Source organism: Austrofundulus limnaeus, unplaced genomic scaffold (genome assembly GCF_001266775.1).
Source record: "Austrofundulus limnaeus strain Quisiro unplaced genomic scaffold, Austrofundulus_limnaeus-1.0 Scaffold260, whole genome shotgun sequence".
Classification (NCBI taxonomy): Eukaryota; Metazoa; Chordata; class Actinopteri; order Cyprinodontiformes; family Rivulidae; genus Austrofundulus; species Austrofundulus limnaeus.
In genome coordinates, this window is record NW_013952662.1 from 674,830 (window position 1) to 695,955 (window position 21,126).

General features: G+C 41.1%; 1 protein-coding gene across 1 annotated transcript in view; it reads left to right on the forward strand.

Moving 5' to 3' along the window:
• The window catches only part of lrrk2 (leucine-rich repeat kinase 2), a gene marked incomplete in the record, with an annotated part of 74,959 nt that overhangs the window by 34,218 nt on the left and 19,615 nt on the right, over positions 1–21,126 (forward strand). Inside the window, 22 exon segments of the mRNA XM_014020606.1 lie at positions 409–553; positions 1,098–1,237; positions 1,804–1,929; positions 5,355–5,525; positions 5,593–5,854; positions 5,951–6,142; positions 9,506–9,597; positions 9,704–9,776; positions 11,168–11,364; positions 11,462–11,712; positions 11,843–11,991; positions 12,447–12,540; positions 12,627–12,813; positions 12,896–13,077; positions 13,463–13,686; positions 13,806–13,933; positions 16,910–17,128; positions 17,207–17,408; positions 17,762–17,838; positions 19,567–19,754; positions 20,600–20,754; positions 20,833–20,979. Coding sequence (XP_013876060.1) covers positions 409–553; positions 1,098–1,237; positions 1,804–1,929; positions 5,355–5,525; positions 5,593–5,854; positions 5,951–6,142; positions 9,506–9,597; positions 9,704–9,776; positions 11,168–11,364; positions 11,462–11,712; positions 11,843–11,991; positions 12,447–12,540; positions 12,627–12,813; positions 12,896–13,077; positions 13,463–13,686; positions 13,806–13,933; positions 16,910–17,128; positions 17,207–17,408; positions 17,762–17,838; positions 19,567–19,754; positions 20,600–20,754; positions 20,833–20,979 — 3,601 coding nt within the window.

Below are 21,126 nucleotides of genomic sequence, written 5' to 3' on the forward strand. Positions count from 1 at the left end.
GGACTTCATGATGCTGTTTGCTCCCCAATATTCTCTTAACCAACATCTGAGGCCGTCACGGAGCAGCTGTATTTGTAAAAAATGTTTTGATTCATGTAAAATTTTGCTTCCACTTCACAATTGTATACCACTTTGTGTTGGTCTTTCACATTAAATTCCAGTGAAATATATTTAAGTTTGTGGTTGTAATGTGACAAAATATGGAAAAGTTCAAGGGGTATGAATACTTTTGCAAACCACTGTAGGTCTAAATTCAGTCACTAACCATAAGTTTTGGTTCATATAGGAGTTTTCACCCTCACAGCATGTCTACATACTCTGTCAAAATGACAATAATTATAATTCTCATAACATATGAGCTCAGAATTGTTTTGTTTTATTAGTAAAGTGTGTTGTTTGTGTTTTCAGTTCATCAGCAGCCCCAGCATACAGCAGTGTGGTTTCAGGGTGCTGTCCTCTCTGGCTGACTGCTCCGGTGCAGTGGACCTGTTGTGCCAGCAGGGGGCGATCGACACGGCGCTTCATACACTACAAATGTTCCCAACGGAGCGAGGTACAGGATTGGTATTATCAGACGGAATTTAGTGCAACTATGCAAGTTCATGTTCCAATATTTTTTTAAAAATAAATGATTAATATCCTGTTTAAAAAAACACTTCATTGGTGGAGGCTCGGTTCTTGGCGTGGTTAATTACAAAACATTTATTTTTCCTCATCTTTATAGTGTTTTGCTTCCTGTTTTTGACAAATTGCATGCGTAATCTTAAACAGTAATCAGTAAATCAGGTCTGAAATAGATCTAACCTGATTATTAGCTAGGTAGGTTTTTGAAAAGTGGTAGCCTTTGCCACTGATGTGTTTAGGGTTTTAATAATGTGCTTTAGTTATGCTGAACATCTTATATGATTAGGTCCTGTGACTTCTTTCTAAATTACAGATCTGTATTAATCTTTATGCTCTGATAAAACCAGCTTATTTTCATTAGGTACAAGACAAAAAGGAAATTAGCTTGAATTGAAACATTGCGCTCAGCTCAATGGAAGGATTGTGACATTAGAAAACATTCCCACGTTTGAATCTTTGCGTTGTTTCCTCAGACATACACTACTGGGGTCTGAACCTGCTCAGCCACCTCGTGTCTAAGAGGAAACTCTCGAGGATGATTGTTCCTGTTCTGGCCTCTGTTGTCGTCACCTCCATACGCCAATACAAAGAAGACCCTGAGATGCTGCTGAAGGTGAACTGAGGGGCTAGTGGGAGTAAAAATCTGATGGAGCTGTGTGTGTGTGTGTGTGTGTCTGTCTGTCTGTGTGTGTGTGTGTGTGTGTGTGTGTGTGTGTGTGTGTGTGTGTGTGTCTGTCTGTCTGTGTGTGTGTCTGTGTGTGTGTGTGTGTGTGTGTGTGTGTGTGTGTGTGTGTGTGTCTGTCTGTCTGTGTGTGTGTGTGTGTGTGTGTGTGTGTGTGTGAGTGTGTGTGTGTGTGTGTCTGTCTGTCTGTGTGTGTGTGTGTGTGTGTGTGTCTGTGTGTGTGTGTGTGTGTGTGTGTGTGTGTGTCTGTCTGTGTGTCTGTCTGTCTGTGTGTGTGTGTGTGTGTGTGTGTGTGTGTGTGTGTGTGTGTGTCTGTGTGTGTGTGTTGCTCTTGAATGAAGGATGGAAGAACTGGAGGATGCTCAGACTGCAAATCCACTTTGAAGGGAACCAGCTTTGAAGATGGAGATTTTTGCAGATGGGAATTATTATAATGTTTTTGCCTGACTTGAGATCTTTGGCTCATATATCTTATGACAGTTTTATGTTTTTAACAGTGTTTTCAGGTGGCACTGAGGATGCTGGATGCCTGCTCAGCGGCTGCAGCTGAGCTGCAAAGAGAAGACTTTGACAGACAAATCTTCCAGTACCTTAGTAATGAAAGCAACCCAAGCACGAGCCCTGTGAGTTCCACCACAGTAATGCATCATTTTGAGGGGTGGGAGTGGGGCGTTTGTTAGGGAGGGCGGACGCTTAGACAGGTGGGGGAGAAAGTAAAGCATGTTTATAATATAAAACACTGGAGGAAACCTTAGTTACTGGTTTTACATTTCATATTTTTATTTTATTGGGTTAGCGTTTTACTCTGGAGATATTTGATTTCACTTTAACAGAGCCCACAAGGGGACATGGGGGGATTTATTTTTTGCGATCCCACACAATTATTGCATTACCACACAATATTTTTTGCATTCCCTTGCAGAAGCCAATTATTACTACTGCGCTTGCTGATTTATTAACAAATGTATATTCTCACCATTATACCAGAGTTAGCCTACTACTTTAATTCAGCTTTGGAATAAATGAATCACAGCCACGCATAAATATGTGCAAAATGCAAATATTTAAAGCTTTATGCAGCCAGGCAATATCACAGTCAATTTCCCGAACTTGTGGCAGCACATGCCGTTTTGGTAACAGGATATTTCAAAATAAAAGTCTGATTCAATACAGTTAATACAAAACAAACTTTTGAGTGGGAATGCAAAAGTATTGCGAGGGAACGCAAAGGAAAAAAATTCTCCTCATATCCCCTCACAGGCTCTGTGCACTTTGACTTTTTCTTTTGTAAAGAAAGCCACAGTATATTTACCATAATTTACTGTATTTATGACAGAAATAAAAAAGTAAAACAGGAGATAAACATTTTTTTATACACAGTTTTATTACTATTTCTGGATTTCACCCTATTTAAGGTAGTCACTGCAACTAAATAACTATAACAGAGGTGTCTAAGATAGGGGGGTGTCCACAAGGGGGGATGCTGTTGTACTGCTGGGGGGCCCCATGGACACTGCTGGCATAACGGTCAGGTTTTTGACAGGGCTCCCATATAAACACAAAAAAGTGAGGATTAAATGTGTTCTTTTAATCAACAAACCCTCTTTTTTTCCTCTCAGCAAGTTTTTAAACCCATTTTGCACAGAGAAACATTTTTTCTTTTAGATTTATTGGTAGCAATGTCGAATGTTGTCACAGTAAAACAACACCTATAATAGTAACACTATAATGGTGATTCATTGTAAATTTATTGTAAAATAAGTTGTAGTTTTTTTTTATTTTAAACTCTAATTTCTTTCAGTTTTACTTTTATTGGTTCAATTGTTCAAAAAATTGTTTTGGTGTAAAATAAACTCCAATGTGAGTGTGTGTTTGTTTGAAAATTGTGCGTACGTGAGGGTGGGTGTAGTGGGTTTGTGGAATTTTCCTATAACCCAAAGGGAAGCCCAGTGGAAGAAAAAAGATTTGGGAATCACTGGTTTATAACAAACAAAAATAGATCTAAATTAGTCAGTTTTGCCTATGTTTGTGTAGTAGTGTAGCTGAGAATAAATTGTAACACATACAGTTAGGCCCAAATATATTTGGACACTGACACAAATTGTGTCTTTTTACCTGTTTACTGAAGCATATTCAAGTTGTAGTTATATAATGTACATGGATATAAAGTCCAGACATTCAGCTTTCGTTTGAGGGTATCCACATTAAAATTGGATGAAGGGTTTAGGAATTTCAGCTCCTTAACATGTGCCTCCCTGTTTTTAAAGGGACCAAAAGTAATTGGACAATTGACTCCAAGACTATTTCATGGACAGGTGTGGGCAATCCCTTCGTTACGTCATTCTCAATTAAACAGATCAAAGGCGTGGGGTTGATTTGAGGTGTGGTGCTTGCGTTTGGAAGGTTTTGCTGTGAAGTAAACATGCGGTCAAAGGAGCTCTCCATGCAGGTGAAACAAGCCATCCTTAAGCTGCAAAATCAGAAAAAACCCATCTGAGAAATTGCTACAATATTAGGAGTGGCAAAATCTACAGTTTGGTACATCCTGAGAAAGAAAGAAAGCACTGGTGAACTCATCAATGCAAAAAGACCTGGGCGCCCACAGAAGGCAACAGTGGTGGATGATGGCAGTATAATCTCCATGGTGAAGAGAAACCCCTTCACAACAGCCAACCAAGTGAACACTGCAGGAGGAAGGCATATCAATATCCAAATCTACCATAAAGAGAAGACTGCATGAAAGTAAATACAAACGATTCACTGCACGCTGCAAGACACTCATAAGCATCAAGAATAAAAAGACTAGACTGGACTTTGCTAAAAACATCTAAAAAAGCCAGCAGAGTTCTGGAAGAACATTCTTTGGACAAATGAAACCAAGATAAACCTCTACCAGAAGGATGGAAAGAGAAAAGTATGGTGAAGGCGTGGTACAGCTCATGATCCAAAGCACCACATCATCTGTAAAACACAGCAGAGCAGTGTGATGGGCATGCATGGCTGCCAGTGGCACTGGGTCACTAGTGTTCATTGATGATGTGACACAAGGGCAGAAGCAGCCAAATGAATTCTGAGGTATTCAGAGCCACAATGTGTGCTCAGATCCAGCCAAACTGATTGGTCATCGTTTCACTACAGATGAACAATGACCCAAAACATAAAGCCAAAGCAATCCAGGAGTTTATTAAAGCAAAAAAGGGGAATATTTTTGAATGGCCAAGTCAGTCACCTGATCTCAACCCAACTGATCATTTCACTTGTTAAAGACTAAACTTCAGACAGAAAGGCCCACAAACAAACAGCAACTGAAAACCGCCTCAATGAAGGCCTGCAGAGCATTAAAAAGGAGGAAACACAGCGTCTGGTGACATCCATGAGTTCAAGACTTCAGGCAGTCATTGACAACAAAGAGTTTTCAACCAAGTACTAGAAATGAACATCCATCCATCCATCCATCCATTTTCTGTACACGCTTCGTCCTTTTCAGGGTTGCGTGGGTCACTGGTGCCTATATCCAGCAGTCACAGTGCGAGGGGCAGGGTACACCCAGGATAGGTCTCAAGTCCATCACAGGACTACACATAGAGACAAACGAGACAAACAACCATTCACTCTCTCACTCACACCAAGGGATAATTTAGAGTTATCAATTAACCTAACAGTCATGTTTTTGGTCTGTGGGAGGAAGCCGGAGTACCCGGAGAGAACCCACACATGCACGGAGAGAACATGCAAACTCTACCCAGAAAGGTCCCCGGACCGGGATTTGAACCGGTGACCTTCTTGCTGAGAGGCATCAGCTCTCAGGTTGATGCCTCAGCTCTCAGAGACTCAGGTTACAGGTTTGGTCTAGCTAATCTGTAAAAACCAAGCTCACTGTTTCCATCCTGCTATCAGAGAGGTTTGTAAAAAGCCAATATAGAGGTAAAAGCCAGCAGCATCATGTAAACACATAAACACACAGATTATTTGTCTCAGCCACTGTTTGTCTCTTTATAAAGTTACGGTAAACCGCCTGTGACGTCTCGCTTTATCTGTTTGCCATCAGCTGTGGAAGTCGGCGTGTCGGGCTCTGGCTAAGATGTGGAGTGACCCAGACGTTCACCATAACATGCTGGAAAAAGCCTGCATGGACGGAGACACGGCGATGGCGGAGTGCCTGATCGAGCTGGGCGCCGACGTCAACAGGAAACCCAAAAATGAGTCTCTCATTTATCAGGTTAGAAGTTAGAAAGTGGCGCGCAGTTGTTGACGAAGTGAAACTGACGACTGTGCTTGTACTTCAGGTGTGTGAGAGAGGAGGACCCTTGGAGCTGGTGGAGCTCCTGCTGAGTCGGGGCATCCACGAGCAGCACCTCCGCAGGGCCCTGGCTGTGAGCGTGAAGAGGGGCGACGGGCCCACGGTCGTCCTGCTGCTGGGCCGGCTGGGTTTGGACCTGAACAACAGCGCGCTGTGCCTGGGGGGCTTTAGGCTGGGCCGGCTGGATGCCTCCTGGCTGAGCCCCCTGCTGGCTGAGCAAGGCAGAACTCTCAGTCTAAGTTACAACAGTGAGGATAATTAGTGGGTTTGATGTGTTTGTTTCACTAACTTTATTGAGGCTGTTGTGGCTCTAATTTGGAGCGTCCTTGTTTTCTGTTTTCAAGGTAAAGGGATCAATTTGGCAAAAATCATTCAGTCTCTTAGGAGGTCGAAGAATAACAGCGTTTATTCCAGACTGCTGTCCGACCAGTGTCTGACCTCTGGCTACATCTCTGATGAAAGCGATGACTCCAGCTTTGGTGCTTTCTCTGCAGACGACAGCTTGTTTCTCAATGATGACGTGGAGGAGAGTGATGGTAAAGCTTGAGAAATATTAGCTCAAGTCACACGTTAGCTTTTCCTCCCAGTTCCCACAATAAAGTTAGGGCTGAAAGTGAGTCAAATGTTGGATTTCTGGGTGCATACAGCACCATGTCATAAGACTTTACTGTTCAGGGGTCGGATTTATAAAACTTGTGTACGCACAATTTGAGCCCAGAAACTTGCGTACGTCACTTTTTACGCCAAGGTTGTGATTTATAAAATCCAAACTTGATATGAAAATGTACGGTGCCACACGCCAGCTTTGACCCATGCATACGCTCATTTTGGAGATGTGAAACTGCGACACAGATGGTGAAGTGAGGAATTACAGCCACACTGTGTAATGATCACTGTCAGATATTTAATTTACCTTCAGAATCAGACTTAGATTTTTATTCAGCTTTATCATCAGCTTTCTTAACAATAATTTTTTATGCTTCTGCTGCTGAGCCATGAGGACCTTTGAAAAAAAAAAAACTTAAATCTTAAATAAAAGTTCCCGTGCGCAACTCCCTTCATCTGCTTCCTCCTCAGACGACCCTGACCCACAGACCCCTCCCTGACCCACAGACCCCTCCCTGACCCACAGACCCCTCCCTGACCCACAGACCCCTCTTCGACAAGAACAGCAGGACAGCAAAAGTCACGCTTTTGATAAACGCGCAGGGTGCATCCACCTCGCCAGTGTGGATGTTATAAAACTTCACGTTTAAAATCCGTGTTTGTCACGTGTGTGTGTGTGTGCGCACGCGTGGGGCGGGGGTGTCTGCCGCGCATAACAGAGCAGGCAGGGGGGAGAGAATGTGGAGAAGAGCGGTGGACTTAATTCTAATTTTATCTGACTTATTTAATTTAATTTTTGTTGTTTTTATCATCCTGCAGGCTCTGAGAGAAAATTAATTTGAAGCTGAGTATTTTTTTAAATAAAAATCGTTAGATTACTCTAAAGCAAAATGAGGGAAAATCTGCATCAATTACAGACAATCTGTTCACGTGAGCAGCTGTCAGTCAGCACCTGTCAGCCTCCAGACACACGACGGAGCGTGTCTGAACCAATCACTTTTGTTGACATTGATCAGCTGACTGATTTAAATACATCTTAACATTCATGAGGTACTTTACATTGACTGTTTATGGTTGAGTGTGGGCGTGTAGAGTGTAGAACCCGGGGCAGGATCTCGTGCACAAACTCTGACGTGCGTCTGTGATTTGGAAATGAAATGTGCGCAGAAACGTGCGTACGCACGGTTTTATAAATCTTAATTTTTTTTTTTGGCGTACGCCATTTCTGCCTTTAGGCCGTACGTTCACTTTTAGTATGGTTTCCACGCGGTCCTTTATAAATGAGACCCCAGGACCGTTAATCTCAACCTGGGGGTGTGTTAGAAAGCTCAAGTCCAGGAGACTTCAATGGCACAAAGACTGATGATTTGTTGTGCATTTGTAGAAAATAATTAAAAGTCTAGCTCAAAATGTAACTGCACCGGTCATTACTGGAAAAAATGGGGGAAAATTTGGTCAGTTTGCTGCAATGTGCACTCACTGCACTGCTGTGTCAAATGATTTCACCAGGTGATAACTCACAGCTCTGCTATATCTAATATATCATTATAACACACTAAATTATTTACCATTGTAGCTAAACATGTTTATACAGGTATATAAACATTTATATATGTATATAATGTATTAAACCCATAGATTACACTCAATGTAGCACCAGCAGTACATTTCCAGTTTGTGGTTAAATCCTGCCTCTTTATAGCCTGACCCTCGCTACCAGGGACTTTGAATTTGCATAACATGCTGTTCAAACAATTTGACAGCTTGTCTTCTTTTGATTGACACCTCTTTTGACCAACTGGGTTCATCTATAAACTCTCCAAAGCCCAAAATGTGTGGGAAGCCCCTCATGTCCCACCCATATGTGGTGCATGTGATTGATTGACTAGAATCAGCCAATCAGCTCTGAGCTTCTGGCACCACAGCTGTGTAGAAAATCAAGTTACCTTTTATTTGATATGCAGCTTTAGAAATGAGAAAAAAATTGATGGTATAGTGTATTTTAACTTAAAAACTAAATACTAGTTACAGTTACAAAAATTATGACTGCTGAAGTTCAAAAATTTAGATTGATAGCTTCACATAGAGATAGGCTTGTGAATTTACTCCAAAGGGTTCAAAAGCAGTACTTCATTTAATTTAGGTTAGGGTTAGGTCCACAGGTTAACAGGCTGTTGGTGAAGGTTCTCAGTCATTTAGAACATGGAGAATACCAAGAGTTTCAAAAACAAAGCAGCTGGATTTCTGTTTTGTCGTTGAAGATGGTTTGTTTACCACCCAGGGAGATTTTCTAATGATTTCCCAAGTGGAGGAGTTTAAGTATCTCGGGGTTTTGTTCACAAATTAGGGAATAATGGAACGAGAGATCGACAGGCAGATTGGTGCTGCGTCTGCAGTGATGCGGGCGCTGTAACGGTCTGTCGTGTTGGCTCAGCTCTCGGTTTACTGATCGGTCTACATTCCTACTCTCATCTATGGTCACGAACTTTGGGTAGTGACCGAAAGTACGAGATCGTGGATACTAGCGGCTGAAATGACTTTCTTTCGCAGGGTGTCTGGGCTCTCCCTTTAGAGATAGGTTGAGAAGCTCAGTCATCCAGGAGGGACTCAGAGTAGAGCCACTGCTCCTCCACATCGAGAGGAGCCAGTTGAGGTGGTTCATCTGGTTAGGATGCCTCCTGGACACCTCCCTGGTGAGGTGTTCTAGGCACGTCCCACTGGGAGGAGGCCCAGAGGAAGACCTAGGACACGCTGGAGGGACTATGTTTCTCAGCTGGCCTGGGAACGCCTTGGGATTCCCCCCGGACGAGCTGGCCCAAGTGGCTGGGAAGAGGGAAGTCTGGGTCTCTCTTCTTAGTCTGCTGCCCCCGGGACCCGTCCCCGGATAAGAGAAGAAAATGGATGGACGGAAATTTTCTAATTCAAAATTTGGAGGATGGTGTTCCAAGCTTAACACTGCATGAGATGCTCTGTTTATGCAAATTGAATTCACATGAAAATTATAATTTTGCTTCCCATCCTCCTGAGCATTGTTAGGGTCTCTGTCTGGTAAAAGGACTGTACTTATATAGAGCCCTTCTGGCCAATCAGGCCTTATTTACTCATCCACCAGTATTGCCACCAGTGTAAAAATAAAATGGTTCCTCAACACTGCCCCTTTAGAATTCACAATGTCTTAGATAACTTAGAATCTACTCCAAAAGTGTAAAGTCATCAAAATATAATAAGTTTTTCTTTCAGTGAGTTGACATAATGGTAATATAAAATTTGTTCTTCTACTTCCGTTTGTTCAGGAAGTGATTCATTTTCAGGTGCTCTTTCCCCAAAGTTGTGTAACAACTCAGCAGAGGATGCTGTGAGGAAGGACTCACTCATCAGGAAACAGGTTTATGGTTTACCCAGCATTCATCATTTTGTTTGTGTCGTGTCAAAGCATTGCACAGCTGACTGTTCCCTCCTTTGTTCTGCTCTCCATCGTTTCTTGTGTGCAGAGTGGTCCAGCTGAACATGAAATTGGTGAACTTGTTTACAGAAGATATGGAAGGAGAGTCTCCACTCCTAAAGGTATTTCTGCTCACTTTGGTAAAACTGAACTTCATTTTTCCCAACTTTAGATTCAAATAATGACTAATCTTCAGCTTTTCTCTGGTGGCTTCCTGTGAAATATGGACCTACAGGAATTCTTTGAGATAAGATGGTTATTGCTTTTTTAAAAGTGAATTGATTTTTTTTTGTGTTTTTTTTATTATCCTTTATTTATTTTTATTTGTAACAATACATAACAACAACAACAAAAAAATGCAATCAAAATAAAATGAAAGGCAGCAGAAGAAGAATAAATGTTATAATATCCGCCACTTTTTATACCCAGAATATGTTCAAAAGAAAAGTAAATTACAACAAAAATCAAAACAACTGAAAAACAATTAGCATTAATTCGCTTATGCTTCTCCATATTTCTTCAGAAAACTAGATTTTATCATTCTCTTCAATATATACAAAGATCTGGCATTTTTAACCTCATCTTCCAGACCGTTCCACAATCTTATTCCCTGGATTAAAGTAGATCGCTTCTTCAGGCTCGTACGAAACCAGGGTTTCACAAACATTTAGATTCCCTTAAGATAATAACAGCTCTCTCTTTTAACAAAATTTACTTGAATGTTGGAAGGTAACACACCTTTATGATCTCTGTACATTAACAGCAAATTATTATAATTGACCAAATCATAGAATTTTAATAATTTAAATTCATAAAACAATATATTCGATGGATGGCTGTAATTTCTTTTGTGATAATTCTTATAGCTCTTTTCTGTAAAATAAAAATAGGATTTATGATAGTTTTACAAGCTTTACCCAGACTTCAATACAGTAAATTAAATGTGGAACACTTATAGCATTATACAACATAAATAGTGTTTTATCAGTGAACAGTTCTCTTACTTTGTACAGGACTCCAATAGATTTGGCTGTTTTTGTTTTTTCCATGTCAGTTTTTCATCAGTGATGACACCTAGAAACTTCACTTCACTGACTCTTCAGATCTCAACATCAATTTTAAATGAGATATCCATAGTTCTCTTATTGTTACAGAAAACCATATAATTTGTTTTGTCCAAGATTAATGATAATTTATTTAGATGAAACCAACTTTGTATTTTCACAAATTCTGTCTGTACTTTCTCCAACATTTGTTCTATATCTTTACCTGAACAAAAGCATGTTGTATCATCAGCAAATATAACACACCTAAAAAGTCCCGACACATTCACCAAATCATTCACATACAAAATAAATAACTTAGGTTCGAGAATGGAACCCTGTGGCACTCCACATGAGATGTTACAAAACTCAGATCTTACATTATTTATTTCTACAAATTGTTTTCCATCTTCCAAATAACTAGATACCCACTGTAATTGTTAAAGGAAGAGTCATGTTCTGCTCCTCAGTTTTGGGTTTCGGTGAAACCTCTGCTGGTCTGCCTAAAGAAAGGGAACGGATCCACCTGCTGGACCTGTCAGGGAACGAGCTGGACTCTCTGTCCTGTTTACTGGACGATGCATTTGTCCAACAGCAGCTGTGGCATCTCCTGCGCCTGGACCTGAGCCACAACAGTCTGCTGGAGTTTCCCTCAGCCGTCTGCCAGGTAACACAGATCAGAACAGAGGCACCATCAGGTCCAAATAATAACAAAACAGGTTCTGAAGCTGATTTTTTGGGTTTTGTTTGTTTTGCTCTGGCAGAGTTTAAAAAGTGTGGCTCGTCTGGACCTTCAGGGCAACCAGCTTCAGTCGCTGCCAGCTGAGCTTCTGTCTCTACCCTCGCTGATCACATTAAACGTGTCTCGGAACTGCCTCGGCCCCACGTTGACCTTTGACCTGGCCATCACCTGTACGTCACTGAAGCAACTCAACCTTTCATACAACGAAATCACCACATTCCCCCGTGGGCTGGGTCAAACCATGGAGCAGCTGGAGGAGCTGGTTATGGAAGGGTAGGTGGTCGTTTTTCATCCGAAAACAAAATGATTAGTTTTGTTTTACAGTTGTTTTACATCCTGGATTAATGTGTGAGAAACCTGCAGCTCAGCTCATCTTTGTTTTTTTTGTGTTCTTGTTTTACAGTAACTGTCTGACTGAGCTGTGCTCACCTGTGAGTCTGCCTGAGGTCAGGCTGCTGGACGTGAGCAAAAACAATGTCGAGAATATTTCTCCTGACTTCCTGACCGGCTTCCCCAAACTGGAAACTTTCAACGCCTCTATGAACAAAATGTGTGAGTACCATCAACAGAGCCTTTGCTACCTCAACGGGAAATTAGAAATGTTTCTACAGTGTGAAGTTTACAAATCATATAATGTAAAACCCATTGATTAATGAGCATTAGTGCAAAGAATAGCACCAGAATACTTTGACCTCAGTGCTTTTTGAGGTTTGATGACGTGAGAAGTGAATCTATTACTGTCTAACACAGTTATTATATCTTATATTATTATATACACACTTATTATATCTTGTTTTGTTGTGAAGAAAAAACCTCTGACCACGAACGAAACACGAATAAAAAAATTTATGAAGTTCCAAAGATCTGCAGCCATCTGTAGCCATCCAAAGCACACAGCAGTCTGTTGTTGTTGTAAAAAAAGACATGATCTCTAAATGGAAAGACTTTGTGTGAGTTTCTGAATGAATTGATGAACGTATTAAAAACATTTTTACTGTTTCCGTCAGGTTTACTTTGTAAGCTGCCAGCCAAGCTGACAACACTGAAACTAGCCAACAACAGCTTCACTCACATCTCCAAGGACATTCTTGACCTGCCAAAGTACGTCCCCCAGAGTTAACATTTTATTTATTTATTTTTTGTCAGGTGAGAAGTTTCTGTATTTCACGAGTTTTCTTTTTGTCCAGTTTACGATCTGTGGACATGAGGACCAACAGCATTGCTGATCTGCCTGGCCCTTCGTTCTGGAAGTCCAGTAACATTAGAGAGCTGATGTTCAGTCAGAACTGCATCAAAGCTCTGGACCTGAAGGAACCCATCAGTAGATGGGCTAGACTGGAGAAGCTCCACCTGAGTGGCAACAAGCTATCTGAGGTGAAGCAGATTGCTCAGCATGTAAACAACACATTACAAATGTGGGCCAATGTTTTTATTTTTATGTGTTGTTTGGGTCCAGATACCACCACAGATTGGCCTGTTGGAAGGCCTGACCTCCTTGGATGTGAGTCACAACTCCAGCTTGCGATCCTTCCCAGATGAAATGGGAAAACTGCGCAGATTGTGGGACCTCCCGCTGGACGGCCTTCGACTGGAGCTCGACCTCAAACTCATCGGTCACAAGACGAAAGACATAATCCGGTCCGAGGCTTTGAATCTGCTTCATATCATTGTGAAATAAAAGTGGTTTATTGTCATATATATACGTGTTAAAATCACATAATGAAGTTCTTTTACTTTCTCCCTCCCCATAATTACCAAACTAAAAAGAAAAGGAAAAACAAGTTTCAATCTAAATGTAGACAGGTTTAACAAAAAGTAAAAAGTTTTAATAGAAGTTTCTATAAAAATGCCAACAAGTTTCCCCAAAAAAATATAAAAATAAAACAAGTTGGAAAAAAATGCTAAAAAATTTCTATACAAGTGTAAATGAGATGAAATTATGACACAAAAGTCACAAAAACAATGTAAACAGATGTTACAGCTAAAATGAATTATTCACCTACAGTGTCTGCTTCAATCTTAGGTTCCTGCAGCAGCGGCTGAAAAAAGCCGTGCCATATTATCGCATGAAGCTCATCGTGTTGGGGACCCCTGGCAGTGGAAAGACCACCCTGATCAGGCAGCTGATGAAGCTGAAGCGCTCTCCGTTGAACTCAAAGGCGAGCGTTGTAGGTGTCGACGTCTTTGACTGGCCCGTCAGGGAAAGGGACAAGAAGAAAATGGTGCTGAACGTCTGGGACTTTTCAGGTCAGCCTGCCTCTGAAAACCGACGAGCAGAACTAAAAAGTGTTGCAAAAGACGAAAACACCTGCGGGTTTGTCAGTTCTGAAGGATGCGGTTGTGACTGAGCGCCCTCTGCTCCGCAGGTGGCGAGGACTTCAGCAGCTCCCAGTCTTACTTCCTGACAGCCAGAGCTCTCTACCTGGTGGTGTACGACCTCAGCAAAGGAGCCAGTCAGGTGGATGCTCTCAAACCGTGGCTCTTCAACATCAAAGTGAGCCACAAACCACAGCTGAACCTGTTACAACCAGGGTTATTATAGTTAACTAAAACTAAATAACAAAAACTGAAATTCAAAAAACATTTTAGTTAACTAAAATAAATAAAATCTGTAATAAAATGAAAAAAAAAAGATAACTAACTAAAACCGTATAACCTTTTTACAAAACTAACTAACGCTAACTGAAATTACAGATAGAATATCCTTAGTTTTAGTGTTTGACAATTTTTTTTGTAATCGAGTAGTTTCACATTAGCTGTGGGCAGCTTATGGCTCATGTTCCTTAACAACACTTGTGTACAGTCTGCTGCTCAGCATCATCTGCCAAATGACGACAACAAAAGTAGGGAGAAAACGACAACGTCCACTTCAGGATTTCTTTGAATATGACTGCGAGAAAAATCAAAGCGTCTTGTAGTGGAAACAGGTGATAAAACAGGTGAAATGCTTCTCAAGGGGAAAACTGCATGACTCAAACTCATACAAGATGGCTAACTATGACTATCTTGACACAATAGCTTCTCTCAGTAGCTCCTGTGAAAAACAAGCAACAGTTATGGAGACAACTATTGTCATCGTCCTAAAATAATCACCTAAGCCCTTAGTTGGCAAAATTGAGTTACACAATTATTTTAGGAAGTTGTTGCTATAATGGACTGCTTTAACTAGCGGCCAACTAGCTGTTGGTTAGTTAACTCACAGGAACATCACAAGCTGGAGGATGCATCGGCAAATATGTTCATTCAAACTTATTAAAAACTAAAATTAAAGGCACAGTGTGTAGGATTTTGTCAATTCTTTTAGCCGAAATTGAGATAATCACTAATGACAATAATAAAAAACATGTCTAATCATTGCAGACAAAGACATTCTTTTATTATTTTTACCTTATAAAAAGCTGTTTATATCTCCCTGGTCACAGGTCGCCCTACAGGCAGCCGCCATCTTGTCTACGAAGGCTCATGTGGTGGCGGCGCCAAAAACGGTTTTAGTTGTAATACTATAGATGTAATATTTGTTGTCTGTCATTAGCTACGTTTACATGGACAAAAGTAATCGGATTAAACAGCCGTTCGGAATAAAAATGCATCATGTAAACAGCTCGTTCCGATTATTCTGATCCGATTGAGCTCGATCCGAATGAATTTTTAATCCGAATGAAAAGGGTGGGTAATGTCGATTGATAATCGGAATGAGGTTCATGTAAACACTTAATCAGATCATCTTATTCTGATTGTAGAAAACTGACCTGTGTGCATGTCTGCTGACTTTCATTCACCCGGTGGGACAGCAGCGCTCCAGCTGCGCTGCACCGTGCAGAACTTTTCCTCCTCACTCTCTTAACAGATGAAAAAGGAGGCAAACAGCAGACGGTGTTTCACAAAAATAAAAATAAAAAGCACGTATTGCTTCATCTGCAGGCTGCAGCTCAACTGAGGAKYAACGRYGTCTCTACCGTTATTAAAAGCTGACACGGGTCCGTCCTGAGGAACAGAGGAGCGTTGTTTACGTTTGTAACACGGAAGTAGAGCTGAAGGTTTACAACGCTGCGCATGTCCGGACTTTTATTCTGAATAAAACTCCGGTGCATGTAAACACTTTTCATGATCAGATTGTGTCCATATAAACAGTACATTCTGATTATTTAATCTGAATACATTTCAATCCGATTAAAACATTTTGTGCATGTAAACATAGCTGTTATAATTTTACTTATTAAAGCTCATAATCTTACCACTTGAAACATCACTAGCCCTGAAGCTGCTGGTAGACATCGCAGTTGGAATTATCAAAGGTTTTTGACACCTGAGAGACACCGTAGCAACTCCTTTGCTTTTGGAAGTTGGGGGGTGGGGGTGGGGGGAGGACCAGGGAGACTGATTCAACCTACAATCCTACACACTGTGCCTTTTAAGCATTAAAAATGCAATAATAACTAATAAAAACTAGCAAATCCACTGTAAAAACTAATTAAAACTAACTGAATTAAAAGAAAAAGTTACAAAGAAATAAAAACTAAACTATAATGAAAAATTCTAAACAATTATAACCTTGGTTACAACCAGAAGCAATGAAATTGTTTTTCTCCTCAGTAATCTACACTCAGTAACCCAAAACAAAAGTTATCGAAATAAAAAATAGAAATTCTACATTTACGTATTTAGTATTACGATCTTGGTTAAATTTATTAGACGCTGTTTAAATTGTCCCTAGGTGTGCGTGAGAGTGAATGAATGTTTGTCTCTATGTGGCCCTGTGATGGACTTGCATCCTGTCCAGGATGTACCCCGCCCCTCATACAGTGACTGCTGGATGTTAGTACCAGTGACCCCTGAGACCCTGAAAGGAAGAAGTGGGTGTAGATAGATGGATGGATGTTTGAAAAGGCCCTCATCTCTTTATAGAAGGCCTCCGAGCAGACAGACAGAGCAATAACCAAACAATGAGGTCAAAAGAGCAGCCAGCAGAGGTCACACATCTATGGAAAACTACTGGGACAGTTCTTCACTGATCTGGCCTGTTCTCAGTGTGACACATGAGAAAACCAGCTCGAAGGACTCTCGGACTGTGAGGAGGAAGATTATCTGCTGTGACGAAACTTTGTGGTTCACAGTGTTCTACGTAGAGAAAACCAGGCTCCTGCTTAACGCCATCCCAACTGTGAAGCACGGTGGCAGCAGCATCATGATGTGGGGGTGTTTTTTTTTAGCAGCAGAGACTGGGGAACTGGTCAGGGGCGCAGTAAAAGCTAAATGGAGCAAAGTACAGAGATGTCCTCTGTGAGAACTTGTTCCACAAAACTCAGGACCTCAGACCCAAAGTTCTCTATCCATTTACAGAAAGTCGTGTTAATTGTGTGAAAAAAGGGTATTTGATTTGTTAGCTGATGAGAGGTGCAACATCCTGATAAATCATGTTGTTTTCTGATAGATTTGATTAAAAAAAACATCCTTGTAACTTTCCCTTCAGGCAGTAGCTCCCCTGTCCCCAGTCATCCTGGTGGGAACACACTCCGATATGAGCGAGGAGTTGCAGCTCCAGGCCTGCCTGAGCAAAATCCGCGAGGAGCTTCTGAACCATCAGGGGTTTCCAGCTATCAAAGATCATCACATGGGCTCTTTCTGCGAGGACTCGGACTCCATCGTGAAACTCCGCAAGGCCATCATCACGGAGGTCACCGGCTTCAAGGTAAAAGGGAGCGAACTGGAAATCAAGCATTTTGCTTCCCGTCTTGCCTCAGAGCTCACCTGCCCCTCTCCCTCACAGATCCAAGGCCAGCAGGTTATGGGTCAGCTGGTGCCAGACAGCTACGTGGAGCTGGAGCAAAGGGTTGTCCAAGAGAGGACTAAGGTCCCCCCAGAGTTCCCCGTCCTCAAGCGCTCGAAACTTCTGCAAATCATCCAGGAGAGTCAGCTGCAGCTTGAGGAAACTGAACTGCCTCATGCCATCCATTTCCTCAGGGAAGTCGGTACGATAAATTTAAGATTTGCTACAGTAATCTTACAAATAATGTCAAATGTATGATGAAATTTTGAGCATTTTCTTCTTTTAGACAAACTTTGTCAATGATTGTATGGTTTTTATGAGTGTTTAGTTTTGAGCATTTTCTCATTGTTTGTTGCATCGTAAAAAAAATAGCATTTGAGGCTAAGTTTCTTTTTTGAGGTTCTTATGTCATAAACCTAAACTTGCATTGCTGTTTACTGATGTAATAATGGGAGAAGTACAGTATTTTATTTGCTGATTAGTAAGGGATTTATGTCTTTGAGTAATTTGAGGCCTCTTTTATATAAATATTTGGACACAATTTTGTTGTTTTAGGAATTTTGTTACACTTCGATGATCCTGCACTTCAGCTTCAAGAACTTTATTTTATTGACCCACAGTGGCTGTGCAATGTAAGTACACTTACTCAAGTAAGTAAAAGCATGTTGTTTTTGTCTCTCTGTGTTAACTAAATCTTTTTGTCATTCTCTTCCATCTGACTTTGACTTTGGACACCGTTTCATTAGTGTCTAGGTTCCAGTGGTATCATCTAGTTTTTCTCACAGAGTTAACGTCAAACCTCCCATCTGCACTATGCTTGAACAACCTAAAAACTAATTTCACATTTGTCCAAGGTTGCCTCGGCCTCGAAAATGTGTGTCGTTGTATAAATGTGATCTAAAGCACTGATTATTCCCTAAAGAGTGACTTTAATAGATTAGCTTTGTAGTATTTGGTGTTCCTCAAGGCTTGGTCTTTGGATCCCCCCTTTTTTATAATCCATCCATTATCTGCCGCTTATTCCGAGTCATGTCACGGGGGCAGCAGCTTGAACAGGGAGACCCAGACCTCTTTCCCAAGCCACCTCTTCCAGCTCTTTTGGGAGATCTCCAAAGCGCTCCCAAGATTCCCAACCCCAGATGACATCACTGGTTGAGGTCAACAGCACCCCACCTTCACTGGACACAGTGTTAGTAAAGGGCTGCTTTCCCAGCCTCAGCCGCCGTATGGTTTACCAGAGTCTTTATCCACGGCCTCACCGAACTCCTCTCACATCGAAGCATTTCCCTCAGCCACCTCCAGGGCTGGGCTCCCTTGGCCTGCCGATACTCCTCAACTACTACTACTACCACTACTTCTACTACTTCTACTACTACTACTACTACTACTACTACTACTACTACTACTACTACTACTACTACTACTACTAGAGCTTTATTTTTCATGTTTAATCTAGTTACCTCCGCCAAGGGCGAGGTAATGTTTTCGGTCGCGTATGTCTGTCGGTCTGTCGGTCGTTCTGTCTGTGGACAACATTACTCAAAAACTTGTGGACGGATTCTCATGACATTTTTACCACATGTGCATACTGGGCCAAGGAACAGATCTTTAAATTTTAGTGATGTTTCGGATCACGATGCGGATACAGGAATTCTTTTTCTTTTAACACTCTGAGATCTGCAAAGCTGTGATGCTTTCACAGGGCTTCTGTAAAAAACAGTGAGCTGGATTGGACAGCACGGATTTCAAACTTTGTAAAAGTAATGTTAAAACCAGATTTAATGATGAATAATTTTTGCCATAATATGCTCATTTACAGAACGTTTTGCGACCAGGAAGTGTGTGACTGCACCATGAAACCTATTTTTCCCATTTCCTCAAACACACCACATTTCTGAAACAACCAATCAAAACAGTTTGATTGACGAGTAAGCCAGGAAGCACTTTATAAAGAGAGTCAAACAATTTCAAACTCATACAAGGGGATAAAATAGACATTTTACAGAGTGAAATGTGACTGATGAAAACTTAGGAGCTTAATCCGACACCAGTTTGACGATGAATAACGTCGCGTGACGAGTCTGACATGTTTTTTTCACATTGGACTCCATCGAGAAGAAATCCCGTGCATACTTCCTGCTTAAATGTTCGCTACATCAGAACTTATTCAGCAAATGTGTTTCCACCTCTGCTTTTGTGCATTAACTCTTACAGGATGGGGGAAATTGGTCTTGGCGGAGGTTTGCACTGTCCGAGTGCTTCTAGTTTTTTTCTGTTTAATCTATACACCTACGTACTTGAAAGTTTTTGCTCAGGTCTCTGACAGAAATATAATACAATGTTATTTATCGTCTCTGCAGAAACTGGCATTAAAGAACTCTGTTATCCAGGGGCAACCCAAAGGAGTCGTTCAACGCTCTGTCGTAGAAAAGTTTCTGTCTGAAACCAAATGTTTCCCAAAGAGCCACCTGACACAGTTCTTCAAACTTCTGGAGAAGTTTCAGATCGCTCTCCCCTTCGGGGAGGACCAGCTTCTTGTACCCAGCAGGTAACATTGAGCTTTTGTATAAAACTGGAGTGAAAATCACAGCTCTTCTCTTTTAGATCTGGGCAGCTTGGAACTCTTTGTAAAATGTCGCTTAAAACATTTAGGGGTGATGTTTGATTAGAATTTTAACCTTAAGAAACAAATTAGTTCAGTAGTAAAGATCCTTTTTTAAACTGAAGCTTTTATCTCAAGTGAAATTATTTTCATCCTTTAACTTTGAAAGTGTAATTCATGCTTTCATCACATTGGCGCAACTGAGCTGTATGTGGTATTTTATGCTTAGAAACTGCATTTTACAGTTTGCATGGGCCACAGCAACAGTAGCCATGGAAAATGCAGTCAAATGGAGATTTTTACATGTCGAATTTCGCCATGTAACAACTACTTTTTAACCCTGTGCACCTAAACCTGGTGGTGGAAAGTCATTTAGTGAATAAAATAATCAATATGCATTATGGGAGTTGCAGTTTGCCACTGCTGGCTCTAAAGCAGCAGTTATTTTAAGACATTATTACAACTTTTATGCTCTCACGGGCCACACAAAATGCCTTAGCGGACCACATTTGGCCCATGGACCTTTAGTTTGACATGTCTCCTAAATTAGTTGGTTTTACTGTATGTTGTATCATATTTTTAAAGGCTTTTATTTTTCTTTGTTTTATTTTTGGTATCGTTTTTTTTTACTGTTTGTTTGATGTGCCGAACTTTGACCAAACACTGTTGTTTTTAAGTGTGCTTTATAAACAAATGATTTCATTTTGGGATCACTTTTTTTAACCAAAGCTGAGGCAAATATTAACAATCCAATGTCTGGAATATTTAACCCTTCACCCGTTTCTCCACAGCTTGTCCAAACACAAACCAGCAATAGAGCTGCCTCACTGTGAGAACTCGGAGGTGATCGTGCGTCTCTATGAGATGCCGTACTTCCCCATGGATTTCTGGTCTCGGCAGATCAGCCGCCTGCTGGAGGTCTCCTCCTACTTGCTTTGTGGAAGAGGTGACTTCATCAGCGACAGCTCGCTTCAGTTCTGAAGACGCAGGGTTTTTCTAATCCCAGATACTTTGTTGTATTCAGAAAAAGTGCTTCGACCAAAGCGGATGTACTGGAGGAGAGGCGTTTACCTGAACTGGTCCTCTGAAGCTTACTGTTTGGTGGAGGCTTCTTCCGAAAAGCAGAACCCCTCCTGCTTTGTGAGGATAACTGTTCCTTCCTCCCGAAAAGGTGACAAAATGTTTGAAAAGATCAAAGCAAATGGTTTGTTTGAAAAAATAAAAAAAAACAATCATTATGGATTTTTATAGACTAGTTGAGACAAATCTTTCTAAAGTAGGTCATTCTTTTTCAACTAAAATCAGAATAAAATAGAGA